General features: G+C 57.9%; 1 protein-coding gene across 2 annotated transcripts in view; it reads left to right on the top strand.

Annotated features, from left to right (window-relative positions):
* Positions 1–12,635, top strand: part of ASS1 (argininosuccinate synthase 1) — a 29,755-nt gene extending 17,120 nt beyond the window's left edge. For both annotated transcript variants that reach the window (XM_040607470.1, XM_040607471.1), the window contains exons 10-15: positions 357–441; positions 1,598–1,662; positions 5,732–5,863; positions 10,012–10,168; positions 11,767–11,832; positions 12,351–12,635. In XM_040607470.1, the coding sequence (XP_040463404.1) occupies positions 357–441; positions 1,598–1,662; positions 5,732–5,863; positions 10,012–10,168; positions 11,767–11,832; positions 12,351–12,405 (560 nt within the window). In that variant the 3' untranslated portion in view covers positions 12,406–12,635. The remainder of the gene's footprint in view (positions 1–356; positions 442–1,597; positions 1,663–5,731; positions 5,864–10,011; positions 10,169–11,766; positions 11,833–12,350) is intronic.
* Positions 12,636–23,365: the final 10,730 nt, after the last annotated feature.

Genomic DNA, 23,365 nt, shown 5'->3' with positions numbered 1-23,365 from the left:
CCCGGCCAGGGGCTGGTGGGACAGAAGGTGCTGCGCTGTAAGACAATTGCCGAGCGTGAAATTCAATTAGTTAAGGGCCTGGTTGCAATTTCACAGGCCCTAAAAAAGAGAGAGGGAGAGGAGAGGGGAAAAGAAGGGGGGGACGTTTTTATGGCCTTTTTTATTTATTTATTTCGCTTCTCTCTCGAGGTGGGTCCCCCTCCCCTCGCCTCCCCCCCGCACCAGCTTGGATATGCCTTTTTAAGAAGTTATTTAGAGTTCATATCTGTCACATCTATTTAACGCCCGCGGGGTGATGTTCTGGGGGGATCCTGACACCAGCTGATCCTGCCCATCCTGCCTCCCTGCCTCCGCAGGTGTCCCTGTGAAGGTCACCAACACCGGGGATGGAGCCACTCATTGCTCGGCCCTGGAGCTCTTCGTGTACCTGAATGAGATCGCGTGAGTGCCACGCTGTCCCCTGCCACCTGCCCGCCAGCTGGCAGCGGGGATGGGGGTAGCATCCCCAGGTCCCCAGGGCGGGATGGATGCGGGATGCTCGCAGCAGGCATGTCCCGATGAGGCTGGGGACGGTGGTCAGCAGCATGAGGTTGGGATGGTCCCAGCTGGGTTCCAGTTGGGTCCCAGTTGAGCCATTTGTGCCAGCGAGTGGAGCTGGGCACCCAGACCAGGAGCACAGGGGTATTTAGAGTTTTGCTCCATGTGCTTCAGGAGGGCTAAAAAGACTTACTACCACCCTCTGCATTTACCACGTGCCCCAGCTGCACAGCTGGGCAGGGGCTGCCCTGCCTGCAGTGAGGGGCTCAGCCCCTGGGGCACCCCAGCCTGTGGGGCATCCTTTGCCCCTGGTCCCCGTCCAGCCCCAGACCCCCAGCTCCTGCATCCTGGGGTCATCGCCTCACCCTGCCTGCCCGAGGGGGCTCAGTCTCCCTTTTGGACAGAGATTTGGATTTCTGGGGGCATAGAGATGTGCTGGCCCGGTCCATCGCCCCGTCCTCCCCCTGCCTGCACAGCAGCAGCTCCTTCAGGGCTTTCTGCCCTGTGCAAGCCCATTCCCAGCTTCTGCTGCCGCTGGGGCAGAGCCATCACCAGGGGCTTGCCCAAAACTACAGCAGCACCCACGAGGGGACCCACTCCTCCCACCTTACACCAAGTGCCACGCAGTCCCTGGCCACCCTCCTTTGTGCCTCTGCCTGTATCCCCCTGGCGCTGAATGGGAATGAACTTTTCCATGTAGTTTGCTTTTTAAATATTAATTAAGTGGTTTTAAAGTTACTTTGGTCATTGGGAATACAGCTGCAGCATGTCCTGTCTCCTTGCCCAGTTCGTTTTCCAGTGGCCCAAGTACCATGGGTCCTTGTGGTGCTGCCAGACCCAGCAGTGAGGGAGGATGGAGAGGCTGCTGGCACAGCAAAAAGGAGGGGAAAAGGAGAGAAAATCCACCTCCTTGTCACACACCATGGCAAGAACCCACCATGGGTCACTACCAATGGTCACCAGTGCTACTCAGGGGCTGGCCACACTGTCATTTGGGGTTTGTCCCCCACATGTCCCACTGTGGGGCTGGGGAGGCTGCAACTTTCCTTCTCCTTGGCAGGGGCAAGCACGGAGTGGGGCGCATCGACATAGTGGAGAACCGCTTCGTTGGGATGAAGTCCAGAGGTGAGCAGTCACCCACCAGTGGTGCCGTCCCTGTCCTAATAACAGCAAAAAAAAGGAAAACCCTGGTGGGACATGTCAGGTGCTGAGCATCACTGGGATGCTCTGGCTCAGGTCACACCAGCAGCCCTCAATTGCTCCCTCCCCATCAGCTTTTGACTGAGATTTCCCTTTGACAGGGGCTTCTCACTGCTCTCTAATGAAGGCAGCTGCCTGCTCGCTGCCACTGCCACTGTTCACACCAGCCCTGGGGTCCCTGTGCCACCAGAGACCCCACATCCCGGGTGAGACCTGTCTGCAGTGGTAAAAACACCGAGCTGTGGGCTTATGTGGGAAGATGCTCGTGGGAGGTCCTGGAGGGTGCAAGGCTCTATAGTACAGGTACAAAGCGCAGGAGGCAAATGCAAATCACTGAGTTTTTTTTAAAGCCAATTCTTTGATTTATCTATGTGTTTTTGAGGCTGTGACTCTTAGTATTGATCATCCATTAGGATGAGCTTCATTGGAAATCTCTGGAGGCAGCGAGCTGCCCCGTGCAGAACTAAGTAATGAGGTGGCTTATCATCATTTCCCACCTCCTTGCCCCCACGCTTTTGTTTTAAACCTCACTAACACCTAATTAGATGCCCCCTTTCTTTAAACTTGCCCTCTGTGCAGGGCATCAGCAAATATTCCGGTTAGACTCAGCCTGTGGTCCCCCATCCCACTGCAGGGCACCAGCCCCTTTGCAAGAGTGTCAGCCACAAAAGGCAAAAAAAAAACCCAAAACGCCAAATCATTTGATCCTAGTTTGAATAATCAAATTAAAACCAAAAGAAGGAAGGAAAAAACCGCCAAACTGCACACACCAGCCTGCGCATTTGCATGCAAGATGCTGAGTAATTTGTCAAAACCTATTTTATTTTTTTAAGAGCCACTGACACGCTCTAGTGACCCTTCCAGCATTTAATAATTTCTCTAAACCCCATTTAACTGTCATGTCTGTCTCCTGCATGACATTGCCAAGCGATCGCTGCCGTGTTTGTGCACCGCAGATGCAGGAGGACTGGGTGTTCTGGGGACAGTGGGGGTGCACGCACCTCCGGGACAAGACCTTGGTGGCAGGTTTTCCTCCTTGCTTTGAGCAGGATCCCGCCCCTGGTTTTGCTCTTTGGGATTAACTGAAACCTCCCAGGAATCTGCTTCTATGGGAGAGATGGAGAGCTGGGATGGGAGGAGGCCAGAGCAGGAGGGTGCTGCCGGTACCCACCTCCCCCTGGGGGTTTTGGGGTGCAGGGCAGTTCAGGGAGCATCTTGGACCCCCAACGGGGTTTGGGTCAAAGGGGCAGGAGATGGGACCTGGGCTCGCAGGTGGGAGGAGATGGTCCCTTAAATCCCAGTGGATGCGGTGGCCCCACTGGCTCCGGGTTCTGACGCTTCCTTGGGGCGGCACAGGGACCCCCGCGCTGCAGGGACACTGAGGCACGGGCAGTCACAGCACAGCAAGAGCCCTCCGGGGCCACGGCGGTGCCAGCGAAGGCTCCTGCCAGGTGCCTCCCCTCCCTCACCTCCCAGACCCGGGGAGTCTAAGAGAAAAATTCATTTGCATTGATTTTTACTAAGCTCCTAATTGAACTTCGTTAAGGCCTGATGGGCGAGGGGTGAGCTGAGCGTGCCCGCGCCAGCCTTTTAAGCCCTATTAATTCAATTTTGCCATATTTGTTTTAGTGGGAGGAGGGTGGCTAATTATGGGGTGCCAGGGAGCGGCTCTGCAGCCGGCTGGGGGGGCCATGGCTCGGCTGGGGGCTCTTGGCTGCAAGCAGGAGCGTGGCCCTGCCTCTCCTGCCTTTTCACATCCTCATTATCAAATTATCTTTTTAACTCTGAAGGGGGGCTAATTAAGTGAAGTAAATGAAATCAGTGGGGAGGAAGCAGGAAGGAGGGGATGGCCACTGCCAAAAGAGCTGAGCGCTGCCTTTGGCTGGGGCTTTTCCTCCCCTTGGCTCTCTCCTTCCTTTTCCCTTTTCCTCCCCTCCGTGCACTGAGCAGATGGAGGAGGAAAGTGGAAAACCTCTTCCCTGCAATGAACCCGTACCGGGCACGCTGGGCCTCAACCCTGGACCAGTGGTCGAAATTTGGGCAGCATCTTCCCATGGGCAACATCACCCTCCTCTTCCCCTCAGGAAGCCACTGCATCCCGTCCCAGGGATGACGTCGGGAGTGACAGCCTGCACTCAGCACAGCAAAATTGCTCGGATGGAGGTGAACTGACAGCCGAGGTTACAAATTAGAAAATTTTAAGCAGTGGCAGCTGTCTCCTTGGCTGCCCCCCCTCCATGTGCCCCCCCGGCCCTGGTCCCCCCCTTACCCAGCAGTAATTACGGGGTGATTGAAGCTTCACCAGGCTGCAGCGCTGACACCTCTGTCTTTTTCCTGTAAACACGGGGAGGTGAAAATAGACACTTGGAGACACTGCAAGTGTCACTTTGAAGGTGTCTCTTGCCTCCTCGGCAGCGAGGCTGGGAGTGCGGCTGTCAGCTCCCTCCACCCTGGCTGTCATGTTCCAGTCCCCAGTTCTCTAGCATCAGGTAGGGGTGCAGGCAAACAGGCAGGAGGTGAGCGTCAAGACCTCACAAACGACACAAACTCAAACCTTTGGTCAACCAAAATTGGCTTTAACACCTCCTAAGGGGAAGGAGAGGGAATATTAATGGTGTTAGTGGTGGGCTCAGCTTCACGGTCGTGGCTGGAGGGGCACAGAGCAGCCCTCTGTGCCCGTGTGCCACGACGGCTGGTTTTTGGTGTTAACTTGGTTGTCTCCTCCCGCAGCCCCGTGAGGATGGGTGCTGAGCTGTCCCCCAGGACCGGGCTGCAACAGCACGCATCGCTGGGGTGGCCTCAGAGCAGGGGGTGGCTCTCCTCTGGGACAGCTGCATCCTGTCCCCTGCCTGTAGGGTACACATGGTCCCTGGTAGGGATGAGGGCTGGTGGAAGGAACTTGGGCTGCCACAGTAGGCAGGGCTCCTGCCATGTCTGTGGGACTGTGGCCACCCCAGGACATGCTTGAGCCTATGCCACTCTCCAGGGCACCGAGTGGGCAGAACCTGGTGTGCGTTTGAGCCTCCATGACAGCCCCGTGGGCTCCCCTCACCCCATCTTGGGGCTGGGGACACATCCCCTTTCGGTGGGATGCTTTCCCATGGGGTTTCTTTGCGTGCCAGCGCAAAGTGCAGTGCCCTTTGCCCTTCCCATGGCCATGCCATAGCACAGGTGCCTGGCACTGGGAGGGGACCATCCCCGTGGACAGGCAGGGGACAGGAACGTGCTGGTGGAGCAGCCCTGGCCATGGGCAGGTTACAGCCATGCCCACCCCATGTTCATTGCCAGACTAGCTCAACGTTTCCGCTCCCCCCCACCTATCTACACACATCCAACCTGGAGCGGAGCACTGCACTCATATTTAAACACCAAGTAAACACGTTATGCAGAAAATAAGCCCCGAGTGGCTGTAACAAAGGGAGCAGCTCACCCACAGCATTAGCCACCATCGCCAAAATAAGAAGCATCCCTCCATCCCCAGGCCTTGTGCAATGGGGGGGCAGGTGGGAAGGGACTGGGGGGGGCCCCGCCAGCCCCAAATGAGGTTGCCCTCCCAGCCCCCAGGTAGCCTCATTGCTTCACAGCGGCCGCGCGGGGCTGTTCCTCGCAGCTGAGGGGAGAGGAGGGTATTTCAGGCCTTCGCTCCCCGCGCCTGTGCCCCGCGTCGTTCCTTTAATTACAGGTTTTCAGCTGCAGACCGTTGGGCACGGATCGGCGGGGGGATCGGTTCCCAAACCCTGTCATTTAGCCTCGTCAGAGTGCCTCTTCAAAGAGGGGAATCTAGAAATTTTCTCCACAAGGTGCGGAGTGGACTGTCTCGGCCCCAGCATGAACATAATGACAGATGCATTTTACAGCGAGCTGGGACTGAATGCGCTCGACCACAGCTCCTTCTGTCAGCCAAGTCATTATTTTTTGTCATTTGCTGACAGTTTTGGTCTCATTCGTTTCTCTCTCTTTTTCTGCTTTTCCCCCTGCCTGGAAAAATGGCTAGGTATCTATGAGACCCCAGCGGGAACGATCCTATACCATGCGCATTTAGATATCGAGGCCTTCACCATGGACCGGGAAGTACGGAAAATCAAGCAGGGGCTTGCCTTGAAATTCTCCGAGCTGGTGTACAACGGTACGTACGGTCCTTCGGCCTGGCCCTGCCACCACAGCATCCTCCCAGCCTTCCTCCTCCTCCTCCCTCGTTGCTACCGGAGGCTGCAGGTCCCGCTGGTCCATGCACTCAGGGCTGTAAAATTCCAGTGTGGATTTTGAAGCGACTCAAGGGGGAAAGGATGGGTTTGCTTGTGCCGGGGGCTGAGCTTAGCCCCACACCCTGCCTGCTTTCATGCCGAGGGGGGGGCTCCACACCTGCCTTTGGGAGGCAACGCTGCCTTCCATGAGGGCTTGCTGGTGGGGGATGCTCCCAACATCTCTCCCAGCCTGGTGCCACCACTTTGTCCCATCCGACACATTGGGACGTCTCACAGGCTGTAATTCACCGTCCCATTGTCCCCCCACATCACCTTTCCCCAGCTCTCCCCTCCAGCCCACTCCATCTCTCCACCTGCCCTCGCCCCATGGGGAGGGGATCCCACCAGGATTTGGGGCACTGGAGCCCACCGGGATTTGGGGCACTGGAACCCACCGGGATTTGGGGCACTGGAGCACCCAGGCTCCCGGCACAGCCATCCCCACGGTGGGATTTGAAGCCAGAGACCTCTCCCATGCCCTGGCAGAGAGAAGCGCAGGGGTGTGCGGCACAGGGGGTCCTCAGGGTGCTGTGGCTGGGGTCTGAGGGCTGCAGGACGGAGGGTGCTGGCCGTGCTATGCGGTGAGCAGCCCACACAGGGGCACTGCGCGTTGTGGCTTTGCCGGGGGCTGCCGGAGGGGCTTCCAGCTGCTCCCGGCACAGCCGGGCCTGGGGGAGGACAGCACTGTGGTGGGCTGGCAGTCGTAAGGGACAAGGGGGTGCTGGCTGGCAGGCACAGTTAGGGACAGAAATGGGGCCCCTTGCCCTTCCTCCCGTGGTGCACCCGGCAGCTCCAGCTCAGGTCTGCTCAGCCACCTGCGGGGGCTGTTTGAGGGGTCTCAGCTCAGTCCCCCTGCACTGCTGGGGGGGGGGGGGGGGGGGGGGGGGGGGGGGGGGGGGGGGGGCTGCCACAGGGGACAGCCTGCTGGGCCAGGAGGCTGCCGGACCCGGGGGGACCTGGAATGGCACCGAGGGGACAGCAGCCCTGTCCTGGGACCTGCTCTGTGGGTCAACCCTGACTCGGCCGCTGGTGCTAAGCCGAAGGAAGCAGGGTTAGCCTGAAATGCCGTAGGTGAGCTCAAACCCTGCTGCCCACACCGGGGGGGCTGCTGCAGGGCTCCCAGCACAGCGGGGTGTCCCCATGCCCCGGCTCTTCCCCCGTCCCCTGCCCACTCCAGAGCTGACATCCCTGGGCACCCCACACCGGAGACATTTGCTGCCCCTCGGCCAAACAACACTCTTATTTTTCACATGTCCTGATTTCTCAGCCTCTTGGTTCCTCCTCCTGTCACTTATCAGGCATTTCTCTCCAACTGCAAAGGCTGTGATAATTCCCATGGGATCTTCCAGGAGAAGCTCCCCTGGAAATAACCCGACTCCAGGAGCTCGAGCTTTGGGCAGCAGCAGATCCAGCGGGACTGGGTCAGGCTGTCTTCTCCCCTGCAGTTTCTGATGCCTGTGCTCGTCTTTGGCACCTTCTCCTCCATGGACATTCCCTCCTGCATCTTCCTCAGCAAATGGCATTTAATGCCCAGGCCCCTTTGCTGCTTAAACCACGGTTTAGGCAGCGCGAGGCTCCCGGGGCTGCAGAAGTCTCTTGTTACCTTCCCCTTGAATCACAGCCCTTGCCTTAATTCACTCTCTGATGCTGCTCCTGCCGCTGGCTATTTTTATTAGACTTTGTCCTGGGCTGCCTTTATTTGAAGTTGGGGTTTGTCGGTTTGTTGTGGGGTGTTTTTTTTTTTAGTTTAAGCATAAACCTGTTTGTTTATTTCTAACCGCTTGCTTGCAAAGCCACCAGATTGAAGAGCCACTTGGGGAATCATGATTTTGCTTCTCCCTCCCCACCTCTGCCAGGTGAAGGCTGCTGTTTCCCTGGCTCCAGATGCTGAATCCCTGGGGATTTTCAGCATGGTCCTAGACTTCCCTAGCAGCTGAGCCAGAATCTGAGGAACAACCCCACTGGGGTGCAAACAACACCCGTGGGTGCCCATGCCAGAGGCCAGGCTTTCAAGCTCACCTTCCTTTAACACCTCATTATTGCAACTAGACCCTGATTTTGGGAGAATTAGTGTTTATCTTCCCTCACCCCCATTGATCCCATTGTGGAGGGGTGGCTTTGAAGCCAGTTCCCGTCCAAGCAGGTAGGGCCAGGTGCAGAAATGCCATTGTCCCCCTGCCCAGGCTGTGATTAGGGCAGGATGGTGGTTACCAGGCAGGAAGGTCATTAAGGGGGATCGCTTCCAGTGGGGAATGTGTCTGCGGTGGGGGGCAAGGAGGGGGGGGATGCTTCCTTGCACCTGGAGCTGTCAGAGCTGGGATGTAAGTAGCTGGTTATTATTTTAATGTATCTCAGGTTTATTTTTTATGGGGATGCAACAGCCCTACATCAATCCTGATGTTTGAAGAGCTGTACCTGGAGGGTGATTACCAAAAAGAGGGGTGTATTTGCCTGGAGCCGGGGTCCCTGCCTGCATGGAGATGCTGATTGTGGGGAAGGGGTCCCCAACCCCCACACACCCCCCAACCACCTGCTGTGGTGGGGTGGCCGAGGGGATCAGGGTTAGAGAGGTGGTTTAATGGTGAGGGGTTGCAGAGCTTTGATGCTGTGCCTCAGAGCAGGGCTACACGGATCCCGGGGACAGGGCTGCAGGATCCGGCCCTGCTCTAGGGGCTGGCGAGGCCAAAGAACAAAAGAAATTGTTTGTTTCTTTAATGGCTTTGGCCCCGGAGCCCAGCTGGGAAGGGAAAGGTGAGAGGGCACCGGTGTGCGACCGGGAGCGGGAGGGCGATGAGAGAGATAAAACCTGGGGATGACCGGAGGGTGGTGAATGGGCTCTTTCTCTCTCCACCTCTATCTCCCTCTCCATCTCCCAGGCTTTATTCCAGGTCTCCAAGGGCTCCCCTGCTAATTACCCCGCTTAGGGACAGGAGGGGGCATGGAGGCAGCAGGCAGGGCTACGGCCCCTCTGTGCGCCCGTGGTGGCCTTGTTGGACGGCGATGCTGACAACTGTTCCCACAGGCTGTGTTTTGGGGGGCTGTGGTGTGGCCACACATCACCCCAACACCCAGCCTGGGCTTCAGCCCAGCTCTTGCTGTCTGGGCTCCTGGGGGTCTCGAGGTGCCGGGGGCTGCTGTGCCAGGGGGCTGCCTCAGGAGGAGGAGGCACTTGCCATATCACGGTTAGAAAGAGCTTTCCTTGGGTGCTGGCAATGGTTCCCAGTGTCCCGTCAGCCTCTTGCTCTGGGATTACAGGGGGAACAAGCTGAACTTCCCAACAAGTGGTGGCAGGGGAAAGCTGAGCCCCGCTCCCCTGGGAAGGGCCAGGCAGGGGAGCCCACCCAGGGCTGCTGAGACATCTGCCCTGGGCTGTGTTACCTGGGGGCAGCGCCCTGCTCTGCATCCTGCCGGGATGGGCTGGGGGGCTGCACTGCTGGGACCCCCATTCCTGCGTGAGGTACCCTTGCCAGGGCTGCCCAGGGACAAAGGGTTGCTGTGAGGGCTGCGTCCCCCCGAGCAGAGCCCACGGTTGGGGTTGGCCATTCAGGGCTGATCCCTGCCCATCCCAGGGGAGGATTTGTGCCTTTCCCAGGGGGCTGGGAGCTGGGAGCTGATCCTCCCCAGTTCTGTGTCCATCTGTCTGTCTCCACTTGACCCTCCTGAGATGGGGTTTGTTGAGTGGCAGTTTTGTACTTATTAAACGAAGCTTTTAATTTCCATGCTCATCCCCTCCTGGTGGAGCTGGAAGGAGAATGGCCCCACTGCCTCTTCTCCACCAGCCGGTTCCAGCCTCCTTTCCCGGGTGGGAACCCACGGGCCACCAAGGGGAAGGGACACACGTGAGGTCTCCACCCCTCAGAGCTGAAGCTGGCTGTCCCAGCACCTCATTTCCCTCTCCCTGTCCCGTGACTGCATTCCTTCCCTTGAAAACTACCCAGGGTCTGCTTTGGAGGGCTTAGCCTGGGGGACCGCCCTGCATGGGCACCCCGGGCTCCCCCGTGCCCCTGCTGACCCTGCCTCCCACCCACAGGCTTCTGGCACAGCCCCGAGTGCGAGTTCCTCCGGCACTGCATCGCGCGCTCGCAGGAGGCGGTGGCGGGCACCGTGCGCCTCTCTGTCTTCAAGGGTCAGGTCTACATCCTGGGCAGGGAGTCCCCGCAGTCGCTGTACAACGAGGAGCTGGTGAGGTGAGTGGGGTTCGGGGGGCCAGGCTGGGGTGGGGTGCTGGCAGTGAGCATCCCACCCCATTTGTAGCATCCCACCCCATCTTGTTGCATCCCACTCTGTCCCACGCCATCCCCTCCCATCCCGCTCCATCCCACCTCATCCTGTCCCATCTGGTGACACTGGTGATGCCATCATCCCAGCCCAGCGCCCAGTCAAAGCACAAGCCGTGTTTTCAAGTCAATATTATTTTTTTCCCTCTGGCTTTTCCCTTTTCTTCACGTTGTTTGCTCGCTCGCTCGCCCGCTTCCCCCCAGCCCTCCCTCAACCCCTTCCAATCTCTCTAAACACTTTATAAGCCATAAATACACCCGAATGAGTTTAGATCAGTCGGAGTAAATGTCAAATTATCTTCTCTCTTTCTCTTCTCTGGCTTTTTTCCCCCCCTTCCCTCCCCCTTAAAATCAACAGCTCCTAATAATCCGTCCCAACCCTTCATTATGCTTTGCACTCTCACTTGGAGAGATTAAATGAATAAAGTATTAAAAAAAAAAAAAAAAAAAAAAACAACACAAGAAGGAAGAAAAAAAAAAAAGAGGATGGAGGGGGGTGGGACAGAGGAAAAAGAGAGAAGGAGAGAAAAGCAGGGGCACTTATTCTCCCTGCGTCTCCAACCATTTTCCTTTTCTTTTTGATTTCTACATCGCTGGTTTGAAAGCCTTTGAGTGACGGCGTCACAGGAACCCGGGAGAAAGCTGTGAGAGGCAGAGCTGTGTGGAAATGCCTCTGCACAGTAGGTAGAAAGTAACGTAATTATAGAGCAGGTCAGAACCACTCGAATGAGCAAAAATAAAAGCACAGAGGTTTTTCTGTAGCCCGTCAGGGGAGGTAAAATTGTTGTAAACTCTTTCTTCTTCTTTTTTTTTTTTTTTTTTCTTTATTTCCCTCCACTTCCTCCGTTAAGGTTTGCGGTTTCTGGGAAATGAGCTGTGTGGTTTGGGGATGTAGAAAACTATTGGAGTTGGGATTTGGTGGGTGGCTGCTGCCTTTGGGGAGGGGGATGCACTTGGTGCTGCACTGAGGCACTGGCTGCCACCACCACAAACCCCAGTGATGCTGGGGTGTCCTCCAGCACCAGTGCCCTGCCCGGAGAAATGTCCCCTGCCCAGGCAGTGTTCCCTGCCCAGAGCTCTGCTCCCTGCCCAGGGCAAGCTGTCCCAGCCTGGCGTGGGACAGCCATACCCAGGGGGTGGCTCTGGGACAGGGCGAGCATCCCTGCTCGGTGCAGGAGCACGGGAAGGAAGGGTGATGCTGCACATGTGGGACCACGGAGGGAGCTTCAGGGCTATGTCTCTAGCAGGGCCTGGGGGAGCCCAGGGACCACCATCAGGGTGGCCTTGCAGCTCCACTGCTCCTGAGGCCATGTGGCTTCCCTGGGGGCTGGCAGGGACCCTGTCCCGAGGCCCCCACACCCACCAGCAATAGATGAGGGGGAAGTTGTGGGCACTGGCCGGGGGGAGCGGCCGGCTCCAGGGTCACCTGTGTCCTCTCCCTTCCCAAGAGGCAGCCCCCAGCCCCTCTGGGACCCCCGGTCCCAGTGACGGTGCCTTTCTCTCCGCAGCATGAACGTGCAAGGGGACTACGAGCCCGCCGACGCCACCGGCTTCATCAACATCAACTCACTGAGGTTTGTGGGGCCGAGACGGGACCCTCCCCAAGTGGAGAGCAAAGCCCCCAGCACCTCCAGGGCTCTTCCCCGTCCCAGCTCGGGCTCTGGGAGTGCAGCTGGGCCTCCCCCCAAGCCCCCACTGATGCTGGGGTGCAACCAGCCCCCCCACCTCCAGCCCTGGCTAATTACAGCCTTCCCCAGCACAGCCGGTCTCATTCTTTTACTTATTTCTCAGACCCCACCATACTCCCCCGCCCCCCAGCTCCAGGGCTGTAAAACACGCCGCATTTACATAATGGGCTCTTAATTTTTCCGTTGCCTGTTAACTGCTTTGTTCTTCTCGATCCGCCATGTCCCCCCACCCCTCTAAGATAAATTAATTACATTATCTCGTGGAAAAAAAAATATAATTAAATTGTACAGGCCTTAACAAACGCCTGCTCTTCACGCCCCCTCATTCTGCTTAAATTAATTGAAAGGAAAAGTGTGTTATTACTGTTAATTTACAATTAATTTTTTTTTAATCTGGTTTCTAGGCTGAAGGAATATCATCGTCTCCAGAGCAAGGTCACCGTAAAGCAGGATGAATAGCAATCAATCGCATGCGAGCCTCCCGCTCCCCTTTCTAATTTCTCTAAGAACTAGCACTAATTGTGGTGGTAATTTGTAATTGTAACTTGTCTCCCAGAGTCACGGTGGAGGTGATGGCTTTGTTATGGGGCGGCAAGTGAAATGCAGTCATTAAAAAAAAGGTGGTTGGCCAGAGGAGAAGTGGGGAAAGAAATAAAACCCCAGCCACGCGCTGGGTCTGCTCATTGAGAGTCGGGCTTTATTCCTGCCTTGTTTGTTTGCTCTTCTGGCCCAGCGCTTCCCCGAGCCAGGCTTTGTGAAATTTGTAATGGATTAAGTGTCTCTGAAGGACGTGGGGGGGGTTGTTGGTACCTTCTTGTGAAGGTGGGGAGTGGGGGACATCACCCACGCAGTGCCGGACCGGAGGGGTGAGCTGAGTGGCGGGGATGGGTTAAGAAGATTTGATCTCTTTTGTCTTTATTTTAGTGTGTTTTAAGAGCAGGCATGGGGATTGCTGAAAAGGAAAAAATGGGAAATATCCTCCAGTGGTGTTGCGGGAGGCAAGGAGGAGAGGAACGCTCCCTCCAGGCTGGGCAGTGGGTCTTTCTCCCATCATGTCTGGGCAGGTTGTGGGTCCCTCTGTCCCTCAGGGCTGAGGCTGCAGCGCTGGGCTGGGATGCAGGGATGGTTTGGCAAGGGAGACCTGCTCCAAAACTGCTGTGGAAGCAGGAGGGAAGAAAGAAAACACTTCCTGACCCATGCAAACACTCAGGATGTGCTGCTGCTCCGTAACACTGAGGATGGGGAAGGATCTGGTTTGGGGTGTCCCCATGGTGCATGTCCCCAGGCTGGGGGCAGCGGTGCTCTCCAGGGCTGGAAGCGATGCACCCACCGTGCTGCACCCCGCAGTGCCTGGCACGGCTGCAGGGCACCGGGCAGCCCCATCCCAGCGGCAGGGATGTGCTGCTTTCCAGTGTGTTTGAGGAGCAAAAGCAGAGCTGCCACCAAAAAAGGGGAGGTTTTTGCAGTCCCCGGGTGGACAGCTGGGCCGGGTGGCCATTTGGGGACAGCCAGGCATGCCCTGCCTGCCCTGCTGCCGAGTCGGCGAGTGTGACAAGCTCTGACATCACAGCTAGGAAAATAACATGTTATTTTCCCAGCTTGGATGTGACTTTCCCTGCTATTACTGGCAGCGACCATCTTGGGAGGAGAAAGCAGCGGAGGGCTGTCAGGCGAGGGGAGAGAAATGGTTTTCTGGGCTGGTGGGGCCTGTCTGACCCCCGTGGGGTGTGAGGCGGGGGGATGCTGCACAAGGCCACCCCGTTCCCTACATCCCATTGCTTTCAGCAGCAAGCCTGTGCTGGAAGTGCAGCGTCAGGTGGGGGTCCCACACGAGCAGCATCCCCCAGCCCCGCAGCAGTGGTGGTGGTCAGCGGGGGGGTGCTGTTCGGCATGGGTGCCTGGCATTGAGCCCTGTTCCTCCCACAGCCGCCCCCTCCCAGGTGGGGGAAAGGGCTTGAAACGTCATCAGGAGCCATCTCCTGGGGGGATCATCCAAAAAGCAAGATGGGAGCAGAGCTGCTGCCCTCCCGCGTGCTGGGGAAGGATGCTGTGCTGCAGCGGGCAGCGTTGCTCCCCTGTCCATCTTCGGCAGCGACGGGGCTTGGCTGTGCAGGGCTCTCCGTGGCAAAGGGGAGTTGGAAAGAACTTGGTGCAATGAGAAGCTGCTGTCTTGTGTGTGCGGAAACCAAATAAAACGTGTCACAGCAGAAGCTTCTTGTGCCGCAATGCTTAAGAAGCGTTGGATGGGCTCTGGATGGGCTCATCGGGCCATCTCTCCCCCGGGTTGTTTAAATCATCAGCTGGAAAAAGCTGTTTAGCTCCGGGGCCTCACCTCTCCAGCACTCACGCTGCCGCCCTTCGGACGCCGGACCTGAGCATGTCCCGGCTGCCTGTGCCTTGCCATGCCTGCTGCGATGTGCAATGAGGTTTTGGGCTGAGGACAGGGGCTGCTCGGACCATGGCAGCTCCCGCTCCTCAGGCAGCACAGGGTTGCTCCCGGAGGCGGCGGTGGACACGGCTGTGGTCTGCCATGGAGGAGCAGCGTGTGTCAGCTTCCAGCTGCTGCTTCCAGCCAGGCTGAAAGCACATCATGCTGGCAAAGCAGAGCTCGGTGTACTCAAAAAGCCAAGTCAAACCCAGTGTGAGTCTTGCAGGAGGAAATAAAACTCTTGAAAATCATGGGGTTGCAGGGTAGGGGAGACCCAGCAAGTGCCTGCCCTTTCTTCTTGGTGCAGCTACTGGGGGCTGCAGCAGTAGCATGCCGTGAGTCAAACACCACGTGTTCAATTACTTTACTACTTTAATTACCATCAGCCCTTCCAGTTCCCATGATTCGGTGGTTTCTCACTGCTCTCCTTGCAGTTTCCCAGCACTGCTGGTGTGCCTCAGGGAGGTGTTTCAGGGCCGGGGCCTGCCAGCCTCAGGTCGCAGCAAGAGGGAAAAGCAGTGGGTGAGTGGCACGATGTGAGCAGCTCCTGAACCACCTGATAACTCCTCGGCAGAGGCATTTTGGGGATAACATTTTGAGCTTTCAAGGTGGCAGGCCCATTTCTGCAATGCCCACCTGGCTGTAAGGGCAGCAAATGTGGGCTGGGGGCTCCCTGTCCCCAGGGCAGAGCTGCGGCTGGGAAGAGCCCAGAGGGACCCCAGAAAGGGACCCGGGTCACTGCTGGGCTTCAAAGCTCTTCTGCGCATCCCTCTGTGACACTGGCCATTGCTCAAGCTCCAGCCTGCTCCAAGGCAGCCCCTTGCCGCCCTGGGGCTGGGGGTCCCTGGGGATGTCCTAGGGAAGCCGCACCCCCTCTTTGCACCGCAGGCCGTGCCGTAGGGCTGATCTGCCGCCCTCCCAGGCTCCAGGGAAGGGCTTGTCCGGGGTCACTGCAATCGATATCTCATCTGCAGGCTCTCCTAGCGGAAGTGATGGTATATTGGAACATGGTAATGGGTCTTGTCTAGTGGAAAAGGCTAATCTTCCCCAGCTGTACAGGATCTCCGCAGGTGTCCTCCGGCTCTCCCGGCTGCCACCAGCCCTGCAGCCAGCCAAGGAGTAGACAAGCTTCTTTAAAGCTGCAGCAGTCCAATTTATTGCTGGTCCCGGCGAGGGAGAGCTGCCTCCAGCCCAGCCCTAGGGGGTGCAGAGCTGTGGCCAGTCCTTCCCAGCAAGAGGCTGGCACCCAGGGTGGCACCCAGGCGCGGGCGGCTGCAGCAGTGCATTTGCTGGCTCAAAGCAGTGAAGGTGACGTGTCCTCCAGCCTCACTCGCCCAGGGATGGCATTTCCCCAGGGGCAGGAGGAAGGGGATGATGCCAGGAGGGATGTGGATCCCGCCCCCCCAGAGTCTGAAAGTGTGATATTGGGTATCTACCATCTGAAAGCGTAGGTGGGAGGAAAGTGAGTGCCACAGGGAAAAGCAGGGGTGAAAGCGCCTTGCTGGTTATTTGGCTTTTTTGGCAACACACTGGCTGCCCAGCTGGGCTCAGCGTATGAGGTTTGGCCTGTTCTGCCCATCCCAAGGGATTGCCAGCAGAGTCAGGTCTCCCCTCCCCCTGCCCGGCTGGCTGTCATGCCCAGGGGGCCTTTGTAGGTGCCCAGGGGGTCCCAGTTTTTATCAGCTGACCAGCCAGTGCTGGCTACCGCAGCCTGCTGCATCACTATGGCAAAATCAATTTTCCCGTTTCTCTGGAGGTAGAGGTAATTACTGGGTTGAAGGTTTAATATGCACGTGGATTTTAGCACGAGCGTTGCCAAGAACAACTTGGAACAATGCACAGGTCTGGGCAACACATCCTGGGAGCTCAGATGTGGCCATGGTATGTGGAGCTCCCAGGCGTGGGCTGCAAAATGGGGGGTCCAGGGGCTTAGGGGTGCCCGTCAGAGGCTGAGCTGCCATCAGATCCCACAAAGGCTGTCCCAAAGACCATGCTGACCTTGTTCAAGGCGGTGATTTATTCCTGCAAAATACAGTGAGAATAGATGAGTGTTAAGAGAAAATTCCCAGAGGGACAGAACAGCTGTGGGACTGCTGGGCTTTTGCTTAAACTCTATTTTATCGGGCAGGGAAAAGGATCATCAGGTCTGTGCCAGCAAAAGGGATGATGTTTTGCGGGAGGGAAGCAGGGAGGTCTCATGGCTGTGCCCTGTGGGGCTGTCTCCCCATCACATCCTATCCTAGGACTCCATTTCCCCATCTGTGGGGCACGTGGGTGGGGACCCCTGCCTACCTCTCTCAAAGGAGGGACAGAAAATCCTCTTGCGCTACCCAATATCATGTAATTTTGTGCAGGCAGTGGTCCCTGGGCCGCAGCGTTGAGGATGGCATCCCTTGGCAGGGGACGGCATAGTGATGAGTAGCGATGGTACACTCAGGGGAAAACCCTGGGATACCCCATGATGTGTGTTTGGCTCCCGTTTCCCTTTGGAAATTGCTCCGAGTGGTTCACGGGAGCAAGGGAGGCATGCTGGGGCCTGCACATGGGTCCCAGGACTGCAGCACAGCACAGCTACGACGTGTTTCTATCTTTCCAGGGGAACGCCATCCCCCCGGTGAGGTTGGGAGTCGCCGGTCGTGAGCTTCCCAGGCAAGGAGGAGATGGCTGCCTTTGTAAACCCCTTAACAAGGTGGCTTTGTCTCCCCGTTTAATAAGAAGCTCCCTTGCTTCTTCCCCAGGAGTTTCCCAACGCCGGGTCCCTGAAAGCCAGCTTTATGCTCCAGCCAGGGACGGGCTGCCGTGGGGCCGGCAGGGATCAGAGGGACACAGGGGCCCTTCTGCATGGCCCTGACAAAAGGCTGCCCCGGGGGGACAGAGCGTCAAAGCTCAGCCGGCTGGGGAGGGGGACATGGGGGGACAAGGGACCCACAGAGGAGGCTGTGGAGCGAGCCCGCCGTCCATCTGGTCACTCGATTGTGGCAGCAGCAACCTGGTGATGCTCAGGGAGGGCCAGGGGGGTCCTGCTGGTTTGTTCCCCCGGAGAGGGGGCAGGGGGAGCGGCCGGGAAGGGACAGGTAGGTTTTGTTGGCCACAGGTAACTGGATCCGCAGCCGTTGGTGCCTTCCTGCCCTCTCCTCTGGCTTCAGCGGGCGGTGAGAGATGGGAGGTGGGAGCGAGGAGAGGGCTGGAAACCGAGACCTCCACTCGGAGGGGATGCTTCCCCTCAACTGGATGGGAACGGGTTTGGAGAAAGCCTAGGGGTCTCTGCTCTGGCAGCCGCAGCCTTCCCAGCCGAACTAGGGCATGTTCAGCAGCAGGAGGGACCACTTGGGAGTGATGCTTGACTACCAGGAGCATCCTGCTCATGGCAGAGGCATCGCCCATCCCCATGTCAGCGTCTGAGCTGCCCTCTCCCACCTCCTCTCCCTTCCCCAGGGGCTCTGCCAGCCTCCCCTCGGTTTGGGAGCTCTTGCCCTTCCCTCGTCCCACCAGCAAGTGCTCCGTCTCACCTCCCCCCTCCAGCCATCTGCCTCCGAGCCCCCCGCCCAGATTTACTGTCACGCATTAAACCCACAGCTCAGTGCCAGGGTCAGCGTGTCACAGCAGACCTTCATCGATTTGTTTTACCTCCCCTTGGCAAAAGCACTTTGGCCCCAGCCTCCTCGGTGGCGTAAGGGGCTTCCCAAGGCCCTTGGTGCTCCCTCTGCCCATCCTGGTCCTGCATAGCCGGACCCAGTAGGCATGGGGCGGTGGGCGGCCAGCTGAGCCGCTGATCTCCTGACCCCCCAGGGGCACCTAATGTGTCTCCCTGGTTTATCTGGATCAATATTTCTGCAAGAGCAAGGAAAACCCCTCCGGGGGGGTAGGGGGGAGGAGGGGGGGTCCTGCTTGTTTGCACAGCTCTGTGGCTGGTTTAGTGCTTGGTCAAGCTGGGTCCCTGCCGGGGGCTGGGAGGGGAGGGCCACCACAGACCAGGGATGCCAGCTCAAACCAGGGATGTCTGGAATCTTCTCCTTCCAGTTTATGGGTCTTGAGCTCTGTGCCGGGGCACAGCAGCTGGGATGCCTTTGGGTCCAAAACTCGAGGGGCTGGGGTGGCTTCAGCCCTCAAGCCCCCTACGCAGCAGGCGTGGGGCTGCCACGGGAAGGGGGTGGCAGTGGGTGGGGGCACAAGGTGCTCACCGGGCTCTGGGTGAGCTGCAGAAGAACCAAGGGATGCTGATGGATGCAAGCAGGCAGCTGCAGGGAGAGCGCTCAGTGGGGTCTGCTTCTGGCTCCCCAGCGTTTGAGGCTGGGGGAGAGACTTTTGAACTATGTTATTTGGTGCTGGGGGTGTTTTTATAGGAGCCTGGAAGTGAAGGTAAAGGATGCACGTTGGCCTAATAAGCCCAAGCAGTGGGCTGCCGGGAGATGTGGCCGGGACAGCAGCCTCCAGCCCTTCCTGGTGCACGCTGGAGGATGCCCGAGGCGCGGGGGCTCTTGCCTGGCTGAGGGAATCCAGGCAGAGAAAACACAGAGAACCCCTGAACGCCACACAGGCTGCAGCCACCCCTGCTGAAGGCACCGTCCTCCAAAACCCCTCCTGCCCCCAGCCCTGTCCCACAGCATCGCCCCCAGCCCCACCACGGCCGTGCCCACGGGTCCCCACGCCGGTGGCCAAGGCAGATGCGTGGCAGTGTGGGCAGCCCAAGGAGAGAGCGGGGGCTCTTGGCAACTCTGCCTTTTGCTTTCAGCCTCACCCTCTCACCATTTATCGGTGACTTTTGTCCTTGGCCAGCTTAGCGGCTGAAAGGGGCTGTATTATATCACATGTAGGCAGCTCCTGGGGGGAGAGGGCCGCACTTTCTGCTGGAACAAAGCGCGGGTTGGCTAATTCCCCTCTCCTCCCGCGGCACCCGGGTCCCATCTGGTTGACACAGTTTGCTCCAGTGTCTCCTGCTATTAAGCCCCCACTTGCCTGCTTGAATCACTTGTGCTCCCCCCGCCCCTGTACCCTCGGCCCCTTTTTCTTGCTTTATTTTTCATTTTCCCCAAAGCCGGGCAGAACTTGCTCTGTGGAGTGATGTCAGATGTGTGTGAAGCAGACCAATAAAACCTAATGCATCCCCCTCTTTGTCTGCCGGCCTCTCCAGCGCCTCACATTTTCCACTCAGAAAGCCACTTAAAACACATCAGCAACAATCCCTCACAAAACAGCCACTTGTTGGCTAATTGTGCCGAGGACCTGCGCGCGCCGCATTGCGCTTTCCTGCCGAGGAGGGTCTAACGCTGCCGGGGGCTGGGGCTCCCCACTGAGCAGAGGGTGATGGGGACCCTCAGCATCCACCAGGATCAGCCCTGGGGTCTCAGCTGCTCCCCAAGGTTTGGTGGGACAGGGATGTGGGATGGAGGTGTTTCTGTTCCTCGTGGCCTTGGGTAGGTCCGGATCAAGCTGGTTGCAGAGCTGGGAGCCGGGCTCTGCTCAGGACCCACTTTGCAGCGGGATGGATGAGCAGATGGACCCAGCAGAGCTGCCTGGAGCTCTCTGCCCTACCCGCTCACTCCTGCCCAGGAGGAAAGCAGGCAGGCACGCTGCCAGTGGGATAGGAGCTCAAGGGAGAGACGAGGAGGGTGCTGGGACCCCAGCAGGCCAGACTCTTTGCTCAGTGCCTGTGACCCTGGGGTGATGGCTCTGTGTCTGAAGGCTGAGAAGAGCTGGCTGCCCCATGCTGGTGGGAGAGAGGTCCCTTGCAGTTGGAAGGATGCCGGTGGGTTTCACAGGAGGGGATGGAGACCCAGATGTGTGTCGGAGGGCAGATAGCGTGGAAATGAGAGATGCTCTATGCTGGGAAGGAGGCACAGGGGCTTGGACCTTTGCCTAACAAAGAGGCATCCAAAAACCCCTCCCCAGGGATATTTTGGTCCCTTTGGGATGGGGGAGATCAGCATGTGGTTAATCTCCCCTTTTGCATCCCAGGGGCAAAGAGCATCCCTCTGCTGCAGAGGGTCCCCCAGCACGCCTGGCTTCCCCCCAGCAGACAGGCAAGTGCATGGAGTAGCTGCATTTATTTTTCTGCAGAAAAACTCTGGCAGCTTTTCCTGCTGCCACCCCCGACATCCTGGGGAGCAGGACCGGAGCTGCATGTAGACGAGGCAGCCTGGTTTTGAGGAGGAACTGTCACACCTTTTAGCTCGAAACTGCCTAATCTTACCCTGGTTTGGGGCTAATTTGAGGCAGGCAAGGAGGATGAGTGCCAGAGGCAGCAGCCAGCGGTAGCAGGAGGTTCCCAGTGGGCGCTGTGCTGGGCAGGCAGCCCAGAGCCATCCTGGCGAGCACCGTGCCGCAGAGCACACCTGCCCACGCTCACCTGCCTGTGCTCACCTGCCTGCTCAAATGTCACGGGGCAGAGCAGCACGGGGAACCTGGCCAGAGCAGGGTCCGGCTTTTTGCCCTTCCCGCAAGCAGATGTGCTCTTGCCTGCCCGGGTTTGGTGGCTGGGCTGAGCCTCTGCTGTGCTGCCCTAGCCAGCAGCAGGCCAGCAACGCAGAGGGAGCTGCAGGCAACTGCCTCCTCTTCCCAGTGCCTGGCTTTGCTGCCAGACCCAGCACACCGCAGCAGGTCAATGGGGGACCCCACAGGCAGGTCAGACCCCAGGCTGGCCACACGCCTGGGTGGCAAGTAGGACCCGGGGGAAGAAGGGGTTAAGCTGAGCCAGCACCGGCAGAAATCAGAGGATTACAGGTTTGTTGCCGGACTGTCCCATCTGTCACAAGCACAAAGACGAGCCCTGTCTCGGGCTGGGCTGTCAGCGAAGAGCCCACCACTACATTAGGACTCCATTAGGGGAGACTGGCGGTGGGAAATGGCAGCTGTCAGGGTACTATCATTTCTCCTGTAATTCCTCCCGCTTGCTTCTGAACTGCACTTAAATAGCAGGTCTACCCACTGGGCCAATCTTGCGTTTTCTTCCTCCCACCGCTCCTCTTCTTTCTTTAAAGCTGTGGCTCCCTGGGCCCCTTCCCCAGCAGCCTGCCGCAGCCGGTGCCGCCCGTGGTGTCTCCGCAAGAAGGGCTCGTGGAGCTGCAGCGATGCCAGCTGCTCTGCAGCGGCACCAGTGGGCTTGGCAATGGGACTCGCTGACCCCTGACGTTGGCACAGGGAGGTGGGTTATGACCTCCAAGGACAGGCAACATCTTTCCCGTCTCCCACCATCTGGGATGAGCCCTGAGCTGGCGAGTGTTTCCCAGTCTGCGCTGCCCTTGCCCAAAGGAGCGGCTGGCAAAGGGAGACAGGGTGGGCAGGGCAGCAGCCGGTGAGCAGGGCTGGGGGCCGGGGCTGGTGACCGTGGGCTGTGCCGCAGCAGAGTTTCTTTCTTCAGCCACCAAATCTGCCCAAAGTTTCAGCACTTTGCTTGGGTTGCACTCCTGGTGTAGTCATGGCCACCTTGGGGTGGGATGCTCCCCCGGCACCACGCAGTCTTGGGATCCATCTCACCATGGTGTCTGACCTAGGGATAAAACCATGGACAGCCAGGCTTCCTGATGGGACAACATCATCTGGATCTCAGGATCTGCAGAGACCACCTGCTCCAGGAGGAGCCTCGGGGAAGCATCTTGGCATGGTAGGGACCCCTCTCCTGAGCCACATGTTCACTGGGGGTCCCCATGCTCACCCCCAGCACTGCTGCTGTGCCAGTGCTCCCTGCGGAGCCTTCTTTTCCAGCGGGGGATCAAAACAAACACTTCTGTGGGGAAGTGCATTGCAGTGGTGCTTGAAATAAATAACTAATTTCTCCCTACATGATCTCAAGGAGCAGGAGAGGCGTGAATAGCAGGGCCCAGTGTTGGGCTGACTGGACTCCCCGGTGCGGTAATTCAGAGGATGACAAACATAAGCCAAAGAAAAATGTTGAAAAATGGGCACTTCCCGCAGCCCTGAGCAAAGGAGCTATTGCAGGGTTTGGAAATAACGAAGGCAAAAAGAGGGAGAGGGGGGAATTTTCTCATAGAGACCAAGTGAAGTGCCAAACAAGCTGCTATTATGGTGGCTTTGAGAGGCACAGGGAGGGGGTGATGGGGAGGAGAGCAGGGGGAAGGAGAGGAGGGAGGTGGGGGAGAAGAGAGGGACAGAGGGCTGGAGGAAGGAAGAAGGGTGGGAGATGCAGGGATGAGGGGGATGCGAGGAGCCAAAGGTGCAAGGTGACGAGGGGGAGACAGAGGGAGGTCCAAGTTGTGTGACAGTGGCAGGGCCACTGTGTGCCAGCGCCCCGTCCCTCGCCCCAGGTTCCCCACATCTCCCCATCCATCCCCCACCCTGGTTCCTGGCCACCTTCCACCCCCCACCCCCCACCCCCACCAAAGGCGGGGGGGGGGGAGAGGAAAAAAAAAAAAAGGGAGATGGAAAGAAGGAAAACAAAATATCTACAGTTGTCGAGACAAGGGGAGAAAAATAGAGGCAAACATCCATAATTTTCTCTGTGGGGCTTTGCAGTAATTGAGCCATTTGGATAAAAATAAAGGCAGCAGGCCCTTTAGGTAAGAGAAGCTTTTGCAATCCAAGAAGCCTGAATTATGCGCCTTGTATCACTTGAAACCCCCCACCCTATCACCCCCCTCCGCCTCCCCCATGCAACACCAAACCACTTTCCCTTTTCTTCTTTTTTTTTTTTTCCCTCCTCCTTTTTTAAGTACCCTGTCAAACGGCGTCCGACAAGAGGAGAATTTCAGCTGTCACAACTAATTTCAGCGTGTGTGTGTGTGAAGGTGTGTGTGTCTCGGGCGGGGGGGAGGCGGGTGATGGAGGCGTAGAATCACTCCTTTTTTTTTTTTTCCCTCAAAGGGAAGATTTACATCAGAAATTTGTTTCTGGAAGTGTTTAAGGCCTGTAATTTCCATCTTTTCAATTGCTGCCTGATGTCTTCTTCTCGCTCGGCTCCCTCCTGGCCATCCCTGCCTGGCCAGCACCGGGGCTTGCCGTCACCCTCCCAGCAGCCTGGTCCCTCGGCCCCCATCC

The sequence above is a fragment of the Falco naumanni genome, chromosome 9 (assembly GCF_017639655.2).
Source record: "Falco naumanni isolate bFalNau1 chromosome 9, bFalNau1.pat, whole genome shotgun sequence".
NCBI lineage: Eukaryota > Metazoa > Chordata > Aves > Falconiformes > Falconidae > Falco > Falco naumanni.
This window is presented reverse-complemented; position numbering and strand designations above follow the sequence as displayed.